The sequence below is a fragment of the Sapajus apella genome, unplaced genomic scaffold (genome assembly GCF_009761245.1).
Source record: "Sapajus apella isolate SASKATOON/1434 unplaced genomic scaffold, GSC_monkey_1.0 scaffold29, whole genome shotgun sequence".
In the NCBI taxonomy this organism is placed as follows: domain Eukaryota; kingdom Metazoa; phylum Chordata; class Mammalia; order Primates; family Cebidae; genus Sapajus; species Sapajus apella.
Window position 1 is genome coordinate 11,247,862 of NW_022436969.1, and position 22,102 is coordinate 11,269,963.

Consider the following 22,102-nt stretch of genomic DNA (forward strand, 5'->3'; position numbering starts at 1 on the left):
CGCAGTGAGCCCACATTCCTTCCTGACAACCATTGCCCTCAAGCTGGAGCAGAGAGGCCTCTGCTAGCTTCAGGGCCGGACTCGCAGGTCATCTACAGTCCCCACCCACCTGGCGTCACCTGCAGGCCGGGGCCGGGGTTGGCTTCCACCGTGGAGGTTGCTGACACCCTGTGCCCTTGGCTCTCACTTCCAGTCGGTAGCACAGTCGCCTCCAGGGGGCAGCACTCCAGCGCATCTTATGAGTGATGAGTGACAGGTGAGGGACAACATCCTTCAGAACACAAATTTCTCTCCCCGCTCTCTTGCCCATTTCTCCGGAGAGTCAGAGAAAGCCGCTCCCAAGTCCAGGGGTCGGGCTCCGCAGATGCCTGGCCCCTCCGGCGTGAGTAGAACAAAGCCACTCCCTGTCCTTGCCGGAGAAGGTAGAAATATCGTTGGCTGCTTCAGAGGCTGCCAGCAAAACTCAGACAATCTCCTGCGCTGTTGCAATCGATTTCTTCTCTTTTTCAAAACAGTCAGGAGGAGGAGGAGGAGGTAGAGGTGGGGAGACACACCATTCCTGCAGAACCACTGGCAAAAGCCAAGCGGAGCCTGGTGCGGTGGCTCACGCCTGTAATCCCAGCAGTTTGGGAGGCCGAGGCGGGCGGATCACTTGAGGTCAGGAGTTGGAGACCAGCCTGGCCAGCATGGCGAAATACAAAAGTTAGCCGAGTGTGGTGGTGCATGCTTGCAATCCCAGCTATTCCGGAGGCAGATGCAGGACAATTGCGTGAACCTGGGAGGTGGAGGTTGCAGTAAACTGAGATTGCAACACTGCACTTCAGCCTGGACAACACAGCAAGATTCTGTCTCAATAAAAATCATGCTTGCCGAGCCAATGTTCATCATCCAGAAATATGGAGAGGATGTTTGGGATATGGGGGGCGTGATATTTTACAGTTGTATGGCCTTTTAGCAAGGGTAGACTTGCAAGTTGCACTGGCTTCCCTGCTCTCTGGCTACCCATTTCAGCATCCAGAGTTTGTGAACCTGGGGCCAAGGGACAGAATCTGGCATAGGCAGATTGATTTTTATTCCTGTGGGTTTATTTATTTATTTTTTTCCCACAGGAAAAAAAATCTCTCTGAAAATGATCACATCCAAGGATCAATGCTCAGACAGTTTATGGAATTCTCAGCCCAACTTGATAAAATCAGTATTTGAGGAAACCATGGATGAGCCCACTCATTTCAATCCCCGCCCTGCCGGGTCCTGGTTAACTGAGGTTAACAAAGTGAAGAGCTGTAGACACTATTAAATGCCACCTTAAGCTGATCACTCTAGCTTAGCCTATTTTCCATGTACAGATTTAACCGATGGACAACATGATGCTTTATCTTGTTTTTCTCTCCCTGGGACTTTTCTCTGCACATTGAAAACAGAAATACTAATAAGGCCACTTTTGCCTGTTTGGTGCAAGAACGGAATTTTCAAACTCAACATTAATGCAACCCCTCAGTCCCTAACAGTGATGAGTGGGAAAGTTTCTAAAAATATGTGGCAGCACAATTATCAGAAAGAGATGAGATACTGTTACCTAATAAAAGTGCCATAAATAGAGAATGATGAACTACCATGGGAAATGAATCCATAGAAGAGGACATGCTGGAATGTGGGACAGTAAAAATCACTTAAACTTTGCGTGACCTTGAAGAAAGTCACGACGATCTGTTTTTCCAAGTCCCTCAAATAGCGCGGTGAGATACGTCTGTTTCCAAGTCTTCCTCTCCAATGCTTTGAATATAGAGCCTTTGTGAGTCTTCCTTCCTGGAACAGCCTGGAGCCTCTCTTGAGTCTAAAGGCTGCCTGAGTTCCTCTCTAACATCCTCTAGGCAGTATCAGCTACTGAGATGAATTTCATGGAGGCATCTCGTTTGCAGCAGTGGGAACAGAAGTACCTCTCTTAGATAATTTAGAACACTAGTGAGCACGGGGTCAGATCACCCTGGGGCTGGTGTCACAACTGCAAAAGTGGCTCTGTGGCACTGAGTTCTCGGATGATTTTCTACAGCTGGTCCAGATTTTCCATGGGCTCACCTTTAAATTAAAAGAATTTCTGCACTTTCAAGAATTTGAAAACAAAGCCATGTGTGAGAATATGAGATCCACTTATATGCCCTTGCAAGAAATAGGTTGCATTCCTTTTTCTGCACTTAAAAAAAGAAAGCACCTCCTCTTTTTTTTTTCAGAAGGCCATATATGTGAATGGTTCCAAATTAATCTTTAGCATGTGCCCATGTTGTTCTGATTTACTAAACTTTAAAAATATATCTATTGTTCCCTGTTAACAGCTTTTGGCAACTTTTTCAGAGATTGAAATATGTGAGCAAATTAGCAAAATGAGTACAATTATTAGCTAATATCATTCAACAAGTACAAAAGATACAAATACCTCTACATACACAAAAGGTATCATTATAGTAGATTTTATAATGCCATAGAAGGTTTCTTATTTAACTTCATTCTTAATTATCAAAATACAATGAAATTACATAGAAGCAAAGTAATATCGTTGCCAGAATAGTATTTTTATACGTCTTTAAGTGTTTTTTTGTTTTTAAGGTAATTAAATGATGTTGTAGAAAGAGCAGAGACCTGGGTTAGGTAGAATTCTGGTTGTCTACCTTAACAGTTTGTGATAGTGAGCAAATTATTTAACTTCTCTGATCTTTATTTTATTTATCTATGAAATAGGGTTGGTAATACTCATATCAGAGGGTAGAAAGGATTAAATGAGGTTCTATGTAAAATTTCTAACATGGTGCCTGGTACAGTGGAAAATGCTTAATAAAGATATCTCTCATTATTATTAGTTTTTTTTCAGGTGATGATGATTTTAAATTTTTAGATAATTTTTAAACTTCAGAAATAGTTGATTTTCCAATGATTAAGATTGCTTATTTTAATCATTTATTTTTATTACCAGATTTATTTTTATTACCAAAAATGTCAATGACTGCCATAAACATAAAAATGAATAATAATTTAAACCATAAATATTAATTGAATTATTTCCCTTAATAGCACATCACATAGGCTGGTGATAATTTTGGCTACTGGTTTATCTATTTTTCCTAAAAGCTAATTGCTGTTGGATGGATGATTACTTGTGTGTTGTGACTGAACTCAGCAGTTGGATTTTATTTTTTTATTTGCTTCAGTAGCATTAGCCTTTTCTACCAAGGTTCAAACAATCCATGTGCCTTTTTTCCCCCTAAAATCTCTCATACATTATAAATACTACATACTGGCTAAATATTTCCTGGACAGGCATAAAGGAGACATAAATCAGTCTCTGTATGATGTTTCTCACTGTAAAGGAGTTTATCTGGTTCAAGCCCCGGGCATTTATTGCATATCAGGTTTCTACAGTTCAGCCAAAAGTTTAAGGATAAGGACTTACCGCAAAAAGTCTTCTATTGTTCTCAACCATTTTCTCATTTAGCATATGTGGAGATTTGAAATGGTCAGTGGTACAATAGTTGTGGCTGCATATTTCTCTTGTAGAATATTAGAACAAGGGATTTTTGCAGTTTACAGAGGGGAAGGCTGGCAAGGTGCTTGGAAATACACTCAGAAACCTGAGGAAATTAGGGGAAAGAGAGGCTTATTATTTCTAGAAATATGCTAGAGTACATTTTGATTGTACACCTGAGGAATTAATGAGATTAAGTAGTTTTATAAGAACTTCTTTTTTTTTCTTTTCCTCTTTTTTTTTTTTTTTGGAGACGGAGTCTCACTCTGTTGCCCAGGCTGGAGTGCAATGGAGCAGACTTGGCTCACTGCAACCTCCGCCTCCTGGGTTCAAGCTATTCTCCTGCCTCAGCCTCCTTAGTAGCTGGGATTACAGGCGCCGGCCACCATGCCTGGCTAATTTTTGTATTTTTAGTAGAGACAGGGTTTCACCATGTTGGTCAGGCTGGTCTCAAACTCCTGAGAGTGGTGATCCACCCACCTCGGCCTCCCAAAATGCTGGGATTACAGGTGTGAACCACCTTGCCCTGCCATTTTAGGATTTCTTAATTGGATAATCAGTGAAGTCACCAGATCCTTTAGAGACAGTTCCGATTTTCACAAAACTCAAGATAACTGTCAAAGAGCTGTAATGGTTTAATCATCTTTGAATAATACCTCTCAATGAAGCTATATCATAAGGATAAAAATCTACATTTTTTAAAAATTGGTTGTAATCATAGGGTGACTAACTGTCCCTGTCTACCCAGGACTCAGGGTTTCCAGGCTGAGGGACAATGGGTACTAAAACCAGGACAGTCTCAGGCAAACTGGGATGTTGGTAACTCTACCCCATGGCCTCATCTGTCTCATTAAAATATCTGGATTGCTTCATGCCTCAGAAATATCCTTGGCTTACCTGACTCTAGACAGTCAAGAAGATTTTATTAATTGCCTACTGTGTGCCAATTTCTGGAGGTGGTACTGTTCAAATGATCAGCAAGCATCATGGACTGAAATATTTTGTGGTTTTCATGCTTTGTATCTTGTGCTGATAGCTCCACATGGATTTATGTTTTCAGGTTTGTGTCACTTCTGGAGATATTAGCCTGACCTCAGCAAAACAGGATGATCAAAATGAACCTTTCCAGTGAATTCTGTCCTTGTGCTGCTGTTGTTATCTAAATTAGATATACTTTCCAGGCACTGTGGTTCACACCTGTAATCCCAGCACTTTGAGAGGCTGAGATGGGTGGATCATTTGAGGTCAGGAGTTCGAGACCAGGCTGGCTAACATGGTGAAGCCCCATCTCTATTAAAAATACAAAAATTAGCTGGATATGATGGCGCATACCTGCAATCCCAACTACTCAGAAGGCTGAGACAGAAGAATGGTTTGAACGCGGGAGGTGGAGGTTGCAGTGAGCCAGGGTCATGCCACTGCACTCCAGCCTGGGTGACACAGCAAGACTCCATCTCAAAAAATAAAAATAATAATAAATAAATGCATACATAAATAGATGAATATATAATTAGATATACCAAGAAAAGTGTTAAAAAATCTCGTGTGAACATGAATGAAAATGGGCCAAAATAGGTAACAAGCAGGGTCAGGTGTGGTGGCTCATGCCTGGAATCCCAATACTTTGGGAAGCTGAGGGGAGAGGATCACTTGAAGCCAGGAGCTCAAGACCAGCTTGGGCAAAAAAGCAAGACCTCATCTCTACGAAAGAAAAAAAAAATTTAAGAGGTAATAAACAACTTGCTTGCCTTCCTGCCTGCCTTCCTAAAATACTAAGTTAAATGTAATACATGCCCTGACATTGTAGTTTGCTTTCACAAAGACTTACTGAATACTTACTCTAGGCTAAACCTTGTGCTAGGTGCTGGGGCTACAGGGATGAATGAGAATAGGTCCTGCCCTCAGGAACCTTTCATTTAGTTTGGAGATTTAGTGTATGCTGGTTGGTCTCTGTTCTCCCCCTCTCCTCCAGATCCATTCTCCACCTTTTCTTCCCCTCTCCCTGCCTCCAGGATTTGACCTCTGTGAGCTGCATCACCAAGACTCCTTGCTCTGTAGCTTCTTATTGAGTTCAGCCAGTGGGAGGCATCATTTTGGCATGGTAGCTCTGGCAGTTCCTCTACAATTGCAGTTCCCTCCTCCAAGGCGCTGGCACTCACTGGGCTCCTGTATCCAATAACAGTTTCCCTTAATTGCCCACTCCTGAAAATACTTTCTTTGTAAAACAACTTTCTTGGAACGTAGGAAAAAAAAAAGAAAAAAAAACTTTCATAATTTCCTCTGAGTGTGCCTTCTGTTTCCTGTACAGACCCTGATTCAATAGGAAAATAAATATTGAAATAAAGGAAGATAAGTGTAATAATAGAGGTATACATAAGTAGAATGGGCAATAAATGGTGCATTTTTGCACCATAAAGAATGCCCATATACTACAAGTCTACAGTAATGAAAACAGCACGGTACTGGTACCAAAACAGAGATATGGACCAATGGAACAGAACAGAGACATCAGAAATAATGCCACATGTCTACAACCATTTGATCTTTGACAAACCTGACAAAAACAAGCAATAGGGAAAGGATTCCCTATTTAATAAATGGTGTTGTGAAAACTGGCTAGCCATGTGCAGAAAGCTGTAACTGGATCCCTTCCTTACACCTTATACAAAAATTAACTCTAGATGGATGAAAGATTTAAATGTAAGACCTAAAACCATAAAAACCCTAGAAGAAAATCTAGGCAATACCATTCAGGACATAGGCACGGGCAAGCACTTCATGACTAAAACACCAAAAGGAATGGCAACAAAAGCCAAAATAGACAAATGGGATCTAATTAAACTAAAGAGCTTCTGCACAGCAAAAGAAGTTTATCAGAATGAACAGATAACCTACAGAAGTGGAGAAAATTTTTGCAACCTACCCATCTGACAAAGGGCTAATATCCAGAATCTACAAAGAACTTAAACAAATTTACAAGAAAAAAACAATCCCATCAAAAAGTGGGCAAAGGATATGAACAGACACTTCACAAAAAGACACGTTTATGCAACCAACAAACATGAAAAAAGCTCATAATCACTAGTCATTAGAGAAATGTGATACCATCTCACGCCAGTTAGAATGTGATCATTAAAAAGTAAGAAGACAATAGATGCTGGAGAAAATTTGGAGAAATAGGAACACTTTTACACTGTTGACAGGAATATAAATTCATTCAACCATTGTGGAAGACAGTGTGGCGATTCCTCAAGGATCTAGAACTAGAAATACCATTTGACCCAGCAATCCCATTACTGGGTATATACCCAAAGGATTAGAAATCATTCTGTTACAAAGACACATGCACACGTATGTTTATTGCGACACTGTTCACAATAGCACAGACTTGGAACCAACCCAAATGCCCATCAATGATAGACTGGATAAAGAAAATGTGGCACATATACACTATGGGATACTATGCAGTCATAAAAAAGGATGAGTTTCTGTCCTTTGCAGGGACACGGATGAAGCTGGAAGCCATCATTCTCAGCAAACTAACACGAGAACAGAAAACCAAACACTGCATGTTCTCACTCTTAAGTGGGGGTTAAACAATGAGAACACATGAACACAGGGAGGGTAACATCACACACAGGGGGCTGTCGGAGGGTGGGGGGCTAGGGGAGGGATAGCATTAGGAGAAATGCCCAATGTACATGACGGGGTGATGGATGCAGAAAACCACCATGGCATGTATATAACTATGTAACAAACCTGAACATCTGCACATGTACCCCAGAACTCAAGGTATAATTAAAAAAAAAAAAAAGAATGCCCATGTAACAGAGAGAAGTAAATACATCTTGAGCTGAACACTGAAGGATAAGAAACAAATGGAAGAAAGACCTAGAAGTGACAATAGACAGCAAGGAGGGAAAATAAACTATGGTGCATTCATACAAATGTTAGCATTTAGTACATCTGGAACACAAAGAATATGGGAGAAAGCAGTGGGAGATAGTGTGGAAAGATGGGCCAGGATCTGGCCATGTAAGTATGGAAAGCAGTTTTGTTGATCATTCACACTCACCCATCATGTACCAGACACTGTCTAGGCACTTGCAATTCGCAAGACAACAAAACAAACATCCCTATTCTTAGGAAAACATGAACAATAAGCAATAGAATGCCGGTCACAGTGGCTCATGCCTGTATTACTAACACAGGGAGGCTGATGTGGAAGGATTACTTGAAGTCAGGAGTTCAAAACCAGCCTGGTCAACATGGTGAAACTATATGTTTACTAAAAATACAAAAATTAGCCTGTGTGGGGGTGGGCACCTGTAGTCCCAGCTACTCAGGAGGCTGAGGCCAGAGAATTGCTTGAACCTGGAAGGGGGAGTCTCGCTATATTGCCCAGGCTGGTCTCCACTCCCGGAGTTAAGCAATCCTCCCACTCAACCTCCTTGAGTAGTTAGGATGACAGTACAGGGACACACTGCCACTCCTGGCCCTAAAACTTCCGTGCCATTTGTGCACTTCACTCAATTGCCTCTTTATAGTAATTAATTAGGATTTAGGGTGAAAAAAAAGTCAACAGCTACACCTAGTCCTCAAAGTTTTGTATGTATCTGAGTAGTCATCAACTGCACAGTGCAGAAGCACCTAAAAAGCATCCCTCCACCTAAAAAGCGTTAGTAACCATCAGGGAACTGTCAGATGCATTCCAGACCAAAGCAGAGTAAGGCTGTGCTGGGTGCTCTGTTTGTGGCTGCCTGTGCTCTCACTTCTCTGCCTTGCTCTGTGCCCTTGGGAGGTTGACATGACCCTGAGTTGGCATCACCAGACCTCAGTCTGCTGGTTTCTTGGGTTCCCCTTGAGGACTACCGTCCCCATGAGGCAACCACTGTCCCAGCTCTAGCTCTCCCTGAGCCCCAGAATCATTGTTTCCTCCTCTTACCCATGTGATATTAATTATGTTTTATTCTAGGACCCAGAAAAATGGACAGGCCAAAGTAGATGCAAAAATCCCCCAAGTAACATCTGATCTTGGTGATCAGGGAGGTGTTTGTTTTGCTTTTTAATGCTGACACATCATTTTAAAAATTATTCACTTTCACTTACTATAAGAAAAGTCGGCTGGGTACGGTGGCTCACACCTGTAATCCCAGCACTTTGGGAGGCCAAGGCAGGAGGATTACCTGAGGTCGGGAGTTCGAGACCAGCCTGACCAACATGAAGAAACCCCATCTATACTAAAAATACAAAATTAGTTGGGCATGGTGGCGCATGCCTGTAATCCCAGCTACTTGGGAGGCTGAGGCAGGAAAATTGCTTGAACCGGGGAGGCGTAGGTTGCAGTGAGCCGAAATTGCACCATTGCATTCCAGCCTGAGCTGTAAGAGCGAAACTGTCTCAAAAAAAAGTCACATTAATTAAAAATTTTGATTTTTAAAAAACCAAACAACTTCTGTGACATTTTGACTAACAAGTGGTTCAATATTAAAGCTTTGTCAACCAGATGCAGTGGCTCATGCCTGTAGTCCCAGTGCTTTGGGAGGCTGAGGTAGGAGGCTCACTTAAGGCCAGGAGGTGGAGGCTGCAGTAAACCATGATCTCACACTCCAGCCTGGGCAACAGAGCAAGAATCTGTCTCTAAACAAACAAACGAACAAATAAATAAATAAAGTTTTTTCAAGCATGACAAATAATCTGTTTCCTTTGACCTGAGTCTCTCACTGCCTTTTATATAAAAATCTGGCAATAACCAAGAGTTTTCATAAGGCCTGTTGATCTATTTATAAGATATGCATATAATTTATTTCACCATTATAATAATCTAAATCTATTGCCTTTATCTTCCAATAATCCACAGAGTCAGTACACAAGAATTCTTTTTTCCATATATAGCCTGACTATGCCTTATCTAATATGCCAACGCCAAAGCATTTCAGGTTCCGGATGTTTTCAGATTTTGAAATATCTGCATATACACAACAAGACAGCTTGGGGGTAGAATCTAAGTCTAAACACAAAATTCATTTATGTTTTATATACCCCTTATACACATAGACTGAAGGTAATTTTATACAATATTTTTAATAATTTTGGACATAAAGTTTGTATACATTGAACCATCAGAAAGCAAGGTGTCCCTGTCTCAGCCACCCACAAGGACAGTCTGTTGTTGTCTGTTGTCACCATTATTCTTGATGCCATATTTATATGCTACTGATAAGCAATCATTTTCTTAACACTTATTCACACATAAGCACTTAGTAAAAAATATGATGTATATATCTGGCATGCTCAGAAGAGTTATATTCCAGCAAAAGGGGGTGTGGAGGGTCCTTTTTTCCCTTGGGGACACTGAATAAATTGTGTATTATGTGCTTGCATTTTGACTGTGGCCCCATCATATGAGGTTAAGTATGGAATTTTCCACTTGTCTCTCTGTGCTCAAAAAGTTTAGATTGGCCGGGCACAGTGACTCATGCCTGTAATCCCAGCACTTTAGGAGGCCAAGGCCGGTGGATCATTTGAGGTCAGGAGTTCAAAACCAGCCTGGCCAACCTGGTGAAACCCTGTCTTTACTAAATATACAAAAATTTGTCGGGCGTGGTGGTGCACACCTGTAATCCCAGCTACTTGGGAGGCTGAGGCAAGAGAATCGCTTGAATCTGGGAGGCAGAGGTTGCAGTGAGCAGAGATCACTCCATTGCACTCCAGCCTGGGTGACAGAGCAAGAATCTCTCAAAAAAAAGAAAAAGGTTAGATTTGGGAGCATTTTGGATTTTGGATTTTGCATTAGGTATGTGCAAGCTGAAAAGATAATCTGATTTGCTCAAGACAAACTTAACAAAACAAATGAGATATTCTGATACTGTATATATGTTCCTGCTTATATTTCCTTAATTAATGGACTTGGAACTACTTAGCCAATTATGGATTAGAGGATGAGACTTAATTGTTATTGTGCAAGGAATAGAACAATTCATTCCTCTATGTTATCATCAAATACTTACGGTATTTTACCCATCCTGTTGCCATGGAGATTAAGAACCAATTAAAACACATTTGCCCAGGGTCATAATAATGTGGCCAGAATTTAAAGAAAAACTTGATTTTTAATTATGTATCAGTTTGCTTGTTTAGTCTACGGATTTCTATTTGCTTTAGCTTACTCAATAATAAAGTGCAGCACTTCTAAGGCTATTGACTCACGTGGGCCTTTATATTGCATGGACCCAGATGCAATACATCTGGCTGTCTGCTTGGGTTGGCCACTAGATTGAAGGAGAGAGAGAAGTCTGGGATGATTCCCAAATGTCTGGATCTGGTGACAGGGAGATATGGCAGGGCGAGCTTGAGGGGAAAAAGCTGGGTTAGGAGCTGTTGATCCTGAAATCCCTGAGGGCTGTGCCGACAGACAGCCAGTAGAAGGTTGCCTTTTACCTGCCTGTGGTTCTGGGTAACTTCATGGAAAGAGAGTTCTAGGCAGTAGAAATACGAGTGCCCAGGACAAAACCCCAGGGAAGAGAAACAGCTGAAGGAGGACAGAGGAAGAAGGGTCAGGAATGAGACTGAGCAGGCGTCATGTGTCTGACACAAGAGCCTGACATAGTACATAGTAGACACTCAGCAAATACCCTAACAGAGGTGAATCCAAGGCTGGGCAGGGTGGCTCAAGCCTGTAATCCCAAAACCTTGGGAGGCCTAGGTGAGAGGATCCCTTGAGTCCAGGAGTTCAAGACCAGCCTGGGAAACATGGTGCGACCTTACCTCTAAAACAAAAATTAATCATTAAAAAAAGAGGTGAATTCATAACCTGGCTGCCAGAGCCCACCATGGGTTGGGTGGGCATAAAAGTGCAGCCCACTCTTACCAGCAGCTAATCAGAAATTTGCCTGGAATTCTGAGGCTCCTCTCTGACATCCTGGCTGCTCTGCTCAGATCACCTTCCACCAAGTCCGCTTCTCATGCTCCTAGTTTCCTTCCTCCTGGTCTCCCTCATACTTTCTTTTCCTACTCTCCTTCCCCCCAACCCCCAGTCCCAGCTTCAGCCCACCACAGGGAGAGCCCAGTGCCACCTATTACAGCTCGCCTGCACCTTCACATCTTTCAGAATGGAGCACCTACAAGATAACACCTCCCCTCTTTTTTTTTTTTTTACCAGTACGGATTGCCTCTCATAGCATAATTGGGCTTCGTTATTCTCTTTAAAGGCCCTCTTTCTGTGGCGGATTGGGATGGATAAGATAAAGACGATTGAGAGGATGAAGAACCCATCCTGTTTTGCCAGTGAGAAGGGGTAGAATTAAAAGGATTAGAGGGGCTGAGGATGGTGGCTGCAGCGTGTCATCTCAGTTACTCAGGAAGCTGAGGCGGGAGGATTGCTTGAGCCCAGGAGTTTGAGACTATACAGTGCTACAATTACACCTGTGAATAGCCACTGTACTCTAGCCTGGGCAACATATCGAGACCCTGTTTCTAGGGAAATAAAATTTTTTTGAATAAATTTTAAAATTAGGGGAAAGGTAATCACATCTTGCTATAAATAAAAGAAGATGGAGAGGTAAGAGGAGGACCAAGAGCTAATGGCATCATTTACACTAAAAGTGATGCTTTAAAATCAGTTGCTCATCCAACTCCACCAGGACAAGAAGAAAGAGGAGAGAGAGTCACCAGTGGATTTGGTCATCAGTGGCTTCTTGATGACTTTAGCAACACATATGCTTGTTGGTAGTGAGGGTGAGACCCCGGTGCACGGGGTAGGGTGTTCCTAGAGCATGAGCAAAGGCCCGTGCCAGCCAATGGTCCCCACTGCACTCTGCCCCAGGCTTTCTCATCTTGGAAAATGGCATCCCCCATCCAAAGCTCAAATCAAGAATCCAGCAGCCACCCTTGATTCTGCTCTTCCCCTCACCCCACAGTCTAGTCCTATCTCCAAAATAAGTCCCAAATCTCACCACTTCTCACTCTCCAAAGAGCCACCATTATCTCTTTCCTAGTGATTAAACAGCTTCCTAACTGGCTTTCCTTCTACCTTGCTTTCCCATAGTCTGTTCTCAAGACAGCAACAGCGGTCTTTTAAAACCAGCACTTTATCATTGCCCTTTGGGAAATCCTCTACAATGATCCAGTCTTGCTTCAAAAAAAATATTTCTGACTTCTTACCTACTTATAGGATATACACATTTCTGCTCTCACATCACACTTCTTCACTCACTGCACTCTGCCGTGCTCGGCCACGTTTGTTCCCACTTCTTTTGCACTTGCTCTTCTTCAGATCTCAGAAGAGGCGTGCTCCTTGTCTCTCAGGCCAGCTGGCTTCATGCATGTGCCACATGCACGTCTTGCTCAGAAGAGGTCTGTATCTGTTGTTGCCATTTTGAAATTCTTTTTATATATATATATATATTTATATAAAGATGGGATTTCACCCTGATGGCCAGGCTGGTCTTGAACTCCTGACCTCAGGTGATCCACCCACCTCAGCCTCCCAAAGTGCTAGGATTACAGGCATGAGCCATCACGCCTGGCTGAAATTCTTAATACTCCTTGAACATGGAGTCTGCGTTTTTATTTTGCACGGGGCCCTGAAAATTGTGTAGCTAGTTCTGCTTTCAGGGATTGTATTAGAAGTCTCCTCCTCAGGCTGAACACAGTGGCTCACACCTGTAATCCCAGCACTTTGGGAGGCCGAGGCAGGTAGATCACAAGGTCAGAAGTTCGAGACCAGCCTGGCCAACATAGTGAAACCCCGTCTCTACTAAAAATACAAAAAATTAATTGGCTGTGGTGGCTGGCGCCTATAATTCCAGCTACTTGGATGCTGAGGCAGGAGAATCGCTTGAACCTGGGAGGTGGAGGGTGCAGTGAGCCAAGGTGGAGCCACTGCACTCCAGCCCAGTCGACAGTTTGAGACTCTGTTTCCCAGAAAAAAAAAAAAAAAAAAAAAAATCTCCTTCTCAAAGAGGCCTTCCTTGGCCACCTATCCTCAAGTAGCCCCTCCCCTTCTAAGTAACTCACTATCCTATTACTCCCATTTAATTTTCTTTATAACAGTTGTCATGCTGTCATATGTTCTGGCTTCTGTATTTATTTGTGTATTGTCCAGTTTCTCTGTTTGGAACGCAAGCGTGAGCACCTACAATGCAGAGGCCGCTGTATCCCCAGTGTGGAACGTAAGGAGTGCCTGATACATTTGCTGAATAAACTATTCTAAGGGCTGAACTTGCTGGAAGCAAGAGAAGCACTCTGCTAGATATATAATAGAAATTTTAGACTGTACTTGATATTTATATACACTCTCATCAATAATTAAAATTGTACAGTGCTGGTCTAAACAGATAAATTCTGGCTTCATGATGATGGTTGAGTGGAATATAATTTTCTCATTTTGTATTCAAACTTGATCTTTTTCATGAAAGATTTTGAAGTCTAGATTCAGTGCCTACTTTTGCTACTCTGTTATATAAAACTAAAACAATAATTTTAGTTTAGTCTGAATTTATTTATTTATTTTTATTTTTTAGACAGAGTCTCGCTCAGCCTAGGCTGGAGTGCAGTGATGCAATTTCGGCTCACTGCAGCCTCTGCCTCCTGGGTTCAAGCGACCCTCCTGCCTCAGCCTCCCAAGTAGCTGGGAGTACAGGCACCTGCCACCAAACCTAGCTAATTTTTGTATTTGTAGTAGAGATGGGGTTTCACCGTGTTGACCAGGCTGGTCTCAAACTCCTGACCCAAGTGATTTACCTACTGCGGCCTCCCAAAATGCTGGGATTACAGGCCTGAGCTACTATGCCTGGTCTAGTGAATTTTTTAAAAAGTTTATTGGTCTACCTTCCAATGACATTGCACTCTATGTGGCTCAATAAAACATTTTCATTTGTGGTAACTAATTTGACCTGCTCAGCAATCTCTAAGAGAAATAAAGCAGCTGTAATTCTTCATTTTACAGGTCACGTCAAATCATTTCATACATTCCAGTTATGCAGAAGATTGGTAAGAATATGTGAATAATAATCACAGAACTTCAGAGCTGGGAGTAACAACAGTTGGAAATATTTCTTCCAATAATCTCATTTGTAATGAGAGGACAATGAGGTCCCAGTGGATAGGACCATGAGACAGCCTTGAGGCAGGGAAGTTGTTGGGACTTGACCTCTGAAGTCAGTGATCTTTGTCATGAGTGGTATACAGTGATCTTCATCACTGACTTAAGGACACCACTGGTGCTTTTGAGCAAGTGAGTTATCCAACTTTTGCCTGCAAAGGGGGAAATTTTTAAATAAGTATTTACACTCCACTTCTAAAATTTTGCTTGATTGTGATTAAGTTTATTAAATGAATGGCTGAACAAATGAACATAAGGAAATAAGGAAGGGAAAAAGAAGGATGAAAGGGGGGCAGGGATAAAGGAAGACAGGGAGGGAGGGAGGAGGGGAGGGAGGGAAGGGAGGGAAGCGAAGGGAAGGATAAGTCTGATGACATTAGCTGCTATTATACTCTACGTGGATAATTTATTTAGATCTATATGCTTTATCTTTTGTTTTACTTCTCTTATGCATATTCTCCTCAACTTTTTTTTCAGTGGGTCAGAGGAGGAGGCCTGCCTCTTGCGACTGTGGAAAGGCTGCTACCAGGCTGACATCCCTGGCCTCTCACCCTCCCATTTCTTACCCTGCAAAGCAGGGTGTTATTTGATTCATGTTCTTAGTCTGTGGTTCTCAGTTGAGGAGAACTCATGAAGGATTTGCCCTCTTTCCATCTCTTTTGGACCTTACTGGTGCAAGACAGCAAATCCTAGCTGGTGTCTACAGGACATATGCACTCCTGTATTACATGGCTTCAGGGCCACTGTCATTGTATCCTGGAGTTGGTTCTACATAAGACACAGCATGGGGGGTATACAGGCTTCCTAGTCTGCACCTGGCCAAATGTTCCAGTTAGAAACCCAGAGATAGTCTGCCTATGCCAGTGGCAGGATGGGCAAGCCTAACTCAAGGGTGATATATTAGCAAGACCATCATGGCCAGGCATCTAAGAGGCTCTGTCCACGCCCAGACTTATCAACAATAAACCTGACATTTTCAAATCCACCTGATTCTTCTATTTTTCAGTTAATGCCACATGGATTCTCTTGCCATCTTTCTAAATTAAGATGGCTTTGCTTCTAGATCTCCTTAATTACCAAGCAGGTTATCTATAATATTTTATAATCCACTTAAATCTTGAGCATAATGATGTCATAATTATGAAAGTGACCGGATTCACATGAAGTATTGCTTAATCTTAAGAACAAAATGGCAGCTGTGAAAACAGATGAAGTAATTAGAGGAAGAGCCTTTTTGGAAGCTTCAAGATATTTTCAAAGTAATTAGTACTAGTTAGCAATAAAGTTCTCTTCTCATAAATTACACTTAAAGAAGGAACATGGATTAAAGAAAAAAGTCGACCACTAGGAAGTAAGCCACTAGACTTTAAAAAACTGGTTCTATTCTCAACAAAATTTGGGTCTCTTGAAAAAGAACACGCAGATGCCATCCATGACTTCAAAGGGGCCCAAACTTGGACAGTAGTAAACTAATGAGCAAGGGTGCACAGAGTCAGGGTACAGCTGAACAATTTCCTATGACCAACTTTTCCAGAACGATAGGACACTTCTGGTTTTTCATTTTGTTTTGTTTTGTTTTGTTTTTGAGATAGAATTTCACTCTTGTTGTCCAGGCTGGAGTGCAATGCTGCAATCTCGGCTCACCGCAACCTCTGCCTCCCAGGTTCAAGCAATTCTCCTGCCTCAGCCTCCCAAGTAGCTGAGATTACAGGCACAAACCACAATGCCCAGCTAATTTTTTGTATTTTTAGTAGAGACAGGGTTTCATCATGTTGGTCAGGCTGGTCTCGAACTCCTGACCTCATGATCCACCCACCTGGCCTCCCAAAGTGCTAGATTTACAAGCGTCAGTCACTGCGCCCAGCAACACATCTGTTTATAAGTGTGGATTGTAGTTACTCATAAGCGACATTAGGCTGTTTAAAATAATCGAGTTTTGCTATGAGCTGATCTGTTTTCCAACAGAGCTAAGAGGTTTCCAACTAAAACAGAATTAGTGGGTAATCAAGGCAGCTGACATGGGGTGTGGCTGCGCCTTCAATGTGTGTCACTCTCTGTGCCCAAGCAGAGCAAAGATAAACTCCAGACTGCATGTTCCTCAGAGACCAGGAACAACTTCGAAGGGCCCCTAAAAGGCAGGTAGACCAGTTCAGAATTATCAAGGTCTGACCTGCTTAGACAAGTACTGAGCGCATAATAAGGATTGACTGGCTAGTATCTCAAAACTTGCAAACAGGGCCCAGGGTGATCTTAAGATTTCAGTAGCCAGAGAGACCCATCATGTAGATTCTAGAGCTGGCTGTTGTGACTAACAGCTGTCTAAGTTGTTTTTAAATGAATCCTTAAGTGCTACATTTTTCAGTTTAGCTAATCAAGTAGCAAATTGCAGTTGGCCTCAAATACTCATCTACAGTATTGCATTATGTATATGCTAGGTTTTCTCTCTTTATCTGGTTATATCACTTCATATATTAATAGTCAAAAAATGCCAAACAAACAAAACAAAAATGCCAAATGACTGTAAATACACTTTTCAAACTGTTTTATCTAAGAGTTTACTCACTTTCACATTGCGGCTTATAGTATTTCCAATCTAAGAGATTTATTTTGCCTGCATAGGAATCTACGTATTTTAAATTGAACAATTTTTAAATATTTTTAAGGTTTTAATGAGTCCTATCAAAACATATTTGTACAAAGGAAGGTAGCCCAAGGTCACTGTTCCCAGTTGTGTACACAGCCTGCCCTCTAGTGTTTTCTTCCAAACTATACCAAATTTTAAATCATAGTCATAATCTCGAAATGTTGGGTTAATAGGATTAAACACTGAGTCATCAAATTGACAGGACAAAGCTAAATCCCTGACACGGATGAAAATTAAAGCAGAGAAAAACAAAGATCCTTCCAGGAACTGGCGGCAACTTCACTGGGGAGATATTGCAAAGTTAGTGGTAACTAGACTGTATTTAAAAGTTTTGTTTTGTGAACCGGATATTGGTAGAAGGAGAAGAGTTAGTTGAAATGATGTATGTAAAATGTGATAACTATATAATTACTAGCACAGTTGCTAGTTTATGATTTTATTAAAAAGGCATTCCAAATTGTTGATCAAATAATGGAGTTTTCTGTGGTTGTTTTCTTTTTAAATAGTAGATATACGTAAAGCAGTTAACTATCCCCTTTGTGGGAATTAAAATAGTCAAGATTATTTTATAGTTTTAACTTTATTAAAGCATATGGCTATTCTAATTTATTTAACTTTTCTTAGTAAGGTTTTAACCTTTGTATTTGGAATATTTATTACTAATGTATATCAAATTAAACTCAAAGGGAAATTCCTTAAATGAGAAGAAAAAATTTTAACTGTGCACTATTCATATAGCATAATGGGTTTTACAAGGAGTATGAGAAAAATATGTGTGGTTGGTTTTGCTTTCTTAAAAAAAAAATGGCAAACCACCTAGGTAAAAACTCACTTGAGAACATAGAATTTTGGAGGGAAAAAAAATCCCTCTAACAGATTCTAATCAATTCTATATTTAGAGATGTTTGCTGTTGACAAGGAAATAAAATGAAGCTTGGGCTCTGAGAGGACGTGATCTATCCTGCCCATTGCGTTGAGTTTCAAGTACTTCAGATGGCGAGCTTATTTAACTGTTAGGAAGAATTTAAACCAGATAGGGACTTGATTTTTTTGTTGTTGTTGTTGTTTTTAACTTACATTTCAAGCTTCCTTATGTCTCAGGCACATTAGCATAAGTTGTCTAAAGTTATGAAGAAAAATTGAAGCAAAAATGCTTTGGAACCCCATGTGTTTTCAATTGATGCCAACAGAAACTAACCTAATGGAAGGCATTTGATGTGGGTTTATTTTTCCTTTGCAGTAACAGCGGGATCATGAAGCCGCCACTCTTGGTGTTTACTGTGTATCTGCTATGGTTAAAAGGTTGTCACTGTGCACCTACTTGGAAGGACAAAGCTGTGATCAGTGAAAACCTGAAGAGTATGTTTGGTTTCTTATCCGTGCTGTGTCCTGTTTGCATGTGGGCTGTCCTGCTGGCATTTATAGTGAGTCGCAGTTGAGAGATAACCCTATTCACTGTCTGCACGGTGAAACGTCCTCCAGGCACTTAAACCAAGTCATCATGACTCCAAACATCTGGATAAAAATAGAAAATTCCAATCATGTCTCTGCAAACGTTCACATTTCCACATCTGGATAAAAATAGAAAATTCCAATCACGTCTCTGCAAACGTTCACATTTCCAGATGTTTGTATCATGTAGATAAAACTTGCCAATTTTTTCACTGCATTTTTTTGGATCATCCAGATGGCTGGTGTCATCTCAGCACAGCTCTAACGAACAGTAAAATACTTTTCTAGCATTTGAAAAATTTAAGCCATTAGAGTAATCTGTGCAATTATTGTTAAACTAGTGAAAGAATGGGTTATAATTACATTGAATCTGGTTGTTCTATGGCCATTAACTTGCAACCTTTGCTTGGTGATAAATGCTTTGGGTAGTTAATATCAATTAGGTAAAATGAAGCTGATTTGGGGTCTGTAATTAAATTCAGAGTCAAGAATAAGCTCCTTAGGAAGCCCCATCAGTTATTTTGAACAGGTAGTGACAGTTGATTTTAAAACTACTAAGGGCTTATTAAAGGTATAAGACATGTCCATTAGGTTATAAAGGAAGCTTGTATTACATGGGATATATTCTAGGTTTCACGCCTCTTTGGAATGTAATTGAAGCTGAAAGAAAGAGAAATTGTTGATTGTGTCTGAGGTCCCCAGCTGGGCACTTAATATAAATTGTTTGTGAAGAAAATGCAAAATTTTCTCTAATATAAACACACTTGAGCCTTAAATGAAAAAAAATGGATAAATGAAAACAGGTCCTGAGCAAAATGACAAGAAGGAGGTTCGGTGACCTCTGATTTGTTTAGGGGCTCACAAGTGAGGAACAGAAAGTACGGTCCGTGTGGCAGCTGGGTCCATGTGGCAACTGACAGCTAATTCATTATCATCTGCTTTCAGAGTATGAGCCTATAAAAGAACAATTGAACCTCTTTTTAGGAGACATGAAAGATTGGTGCACTTGGTGTTCTGTAACCTGATCAGATCTCAAAGAAAAAATTGCCATGTGTCTTTTAGGTTTTTCTGAAGTGGGGGAGATAGAGGCAGATGAAGAAGTGAAGAAGGCTTTGATTGGTATTAAGCAGATGAAAATCATGATGGAAAGGAAAGAGAAGGAACACACCAATCTAATGAGCACCCTGAAGAAGTGCAGAGAAGAAAAGCAGGTACAGTCATTGAAAATAATGTCTGTTCTTACACAAATCTGCACCAGAAATATTGCACTTGTTAATGCCATTGATGAATTACTTATTTTCCCTAATAACAAATTTTATGGATAGTTGCTTTAATTAGAGGAAAAGTTTGAAGGAAAATTCAGATTTCCTTGAAGAGCATATTTCCTGTAGGATAGGCTTCTGCAGGACTCCAAACCTCAGAATCTGGGGGATTCATCGCTGTGTAAGTGCTGTTTTCTCAAAAATCAATAATTTTTGGTCTCTTCTGAGTTAATATGTTGAGTCAAAATTATTTGGAGAGTTTTTTAACTAGATCAGTGGTCTCCAGAGTTGTTGTTTTTTCTTTTTTGAGAGAGTCTCCCTCTGTCACCCAGGCTGGAGTTGATCCCAGCTCACTGCAACCTCCGCCTCCTCGGTTCAGGCAATTCTCCTTTCTCAGCCTCCCCAGTAGCTGAAATTACAGGTGCCCACCACCACGCCTGGCTAATTTATTTTATCTTATTTTATTTTTTAGTAGGGGTTTCACCATGCTGGCCAGGCTGGTCCTGAACTCCTGGGCTCAAGTGATCCTCCCACCTCAGCCTCCCAAAGTGCTGGAGTTACAAGCATGAGCCACCATGCCTGACCCAAAGTTTTTTGGTCTCTCATTTCTACGACTAAAAAGTTTGTTAGCACTCACTCCTAAATATATGCATATTAATTTACATATAAGTTAGATACATGAATTGCTACCATTAATATCTCAAGGCACAATATGTATTTAAGGTGAGATTCATCATTAGCGAGTGTGGATGTAAGTCCACATTTCAAATAATCTTCTAGATACTTTGAAACTTTTAGCCAACTTGCCAGATCTGATTAGATCACCATAGTTTTCCTTTGTCACATGGCCAATAAAGAGCTCACGACGATGAACTGTCAGCTCTGCCATTTGCTTTTTGTCCACTGAGCTTAAATTATTCATTTGTTTTTAATCTGCCAAGTTTTTTTTCCAAGAATCTTATTAAGCCTCCTGTCCGTTTAGTGAAGGTTAGTTTAGTTAAAACTAGATAATAAAATCCATTAGTCTACCTGAGTTCTTGTACATGGCAATTCATTACAATTGGCTTCATGTGAACAGAGCAAGGGTGCTACGGTCGATGCTTCTGGAATGTAGAGGATCAATCCCTTCTTTCCCAAGGTTCTAACACAGTTGGGCACATATGATGTCTGACATATGCATTTCAAGAGAGCACCATGTAGCCAGGCGTGGTGGCTCACACCTGTAATCCCAGCATTTTGGGAGGCCAAGGCGGGTGGATCATCTGAGGTCTCGAGTGCTAGACCAGCTTGACCAACATGGAGAAACCCCATCTCTACTAAAAATACAAAAAACTAGCCAGGTGTGGTAGCACCTGCCTCCAGCTACTCAGGAGGCTGAGGCACGCAAATCGCTTGAATCTAGGAGGCGGAGGTTTCAGTGAGCCCAGATCACACCGTTGCACTCCAGCCAGGGCAATAAGATCGGAACTCCATCTCAAAAAGAAAAAAAGAGAGTACCATGTATATCCGATAATGCATTAACCTAATTCACTTTTAAAAATTCAAATAGCTGCTGGGCACAGTGGCTCACGCCTGTAATCCCAGCACTTTGGGAGACTGAGGCAGGTGGATCATGAGGTCAGGAGTTCAAGACCAGTTTGGCCAAGGTGGTGAAACTCCAACTTTACTAAAAATATAAAAAATTAGCTGGAGGGAGGGAAGGGGATGGCAGTTGCCTGTAATCCCAGCTACCTGGAAGGCTAAGGCAGGAGAATCACTTGAACACTGGGAGGAGGACAGAGGTTGCACAAGATCGGGCCACTGCACTGCAGCCTTAGGCGACAGAGTGAGACTTTGTCTCAAAAAAAAAAAAAAAAAGAAAGAAAGAAAAAGAAAAATTCAAGTAGCTTTACTTAATAGCTATAGCTCTAACTATGTATTTTATCAATCAAGAATACATATTATATTCAAATGTCCTTGGAAGATGTAAAAAATTGTTCATATGCTACAGTATAAAGTTCAGTACATTTCTAAACTATAGACATTGAATAGCTTGCAGTTTAATGACATTAATAATTAACATCACACTCAAAAACAATGATTTTTTTTTTTTTTTTTGAGACGGAGTTTCACTCTTATTACCCAGG

At 41.1% G+C, this 22,102-nt stretch overlaps 1 protein-coding gene across 4 annotated transcripts in view; it reads left to right on the forward strand.

The window, feature by feature from the left end:
• Window positions 1–17,459: 17,459 nt before the first annotated feature.
• The window catches only part of CLUL1 (clusterin like 1), a 33,364-nt gene continuing 28,721 nt past the window's right edge, over window positions 17,460–22,102 (forward strand). For 2 of the 4 annotated variants that reach the window (XM_032293250.1, XM_032293251.1), the window contains exons 1-3: window positions 17,460–17,562; window positions 18,503–18,621; window positions 19,777–19,925. In XM_032293250.1, the coding sequence (XP_032149141.1) occupies window positions 17,489–17,562; window positions 18,503–18,621; window positions 19,777–19,925 (342 nt within the window). In that variant the 5' untranslated portion in view covers window positions 17,460–17,488. Of the gene's footprint in view, window positions 17,570–18,502; window positions 18,622–19,776; window positions 19,926–22,102 lie in introns of all 4 variants that reach the window. The other 2 variants (XM_032293253.1, XM_032293252.1) reach the window with 2 other exon arrangements.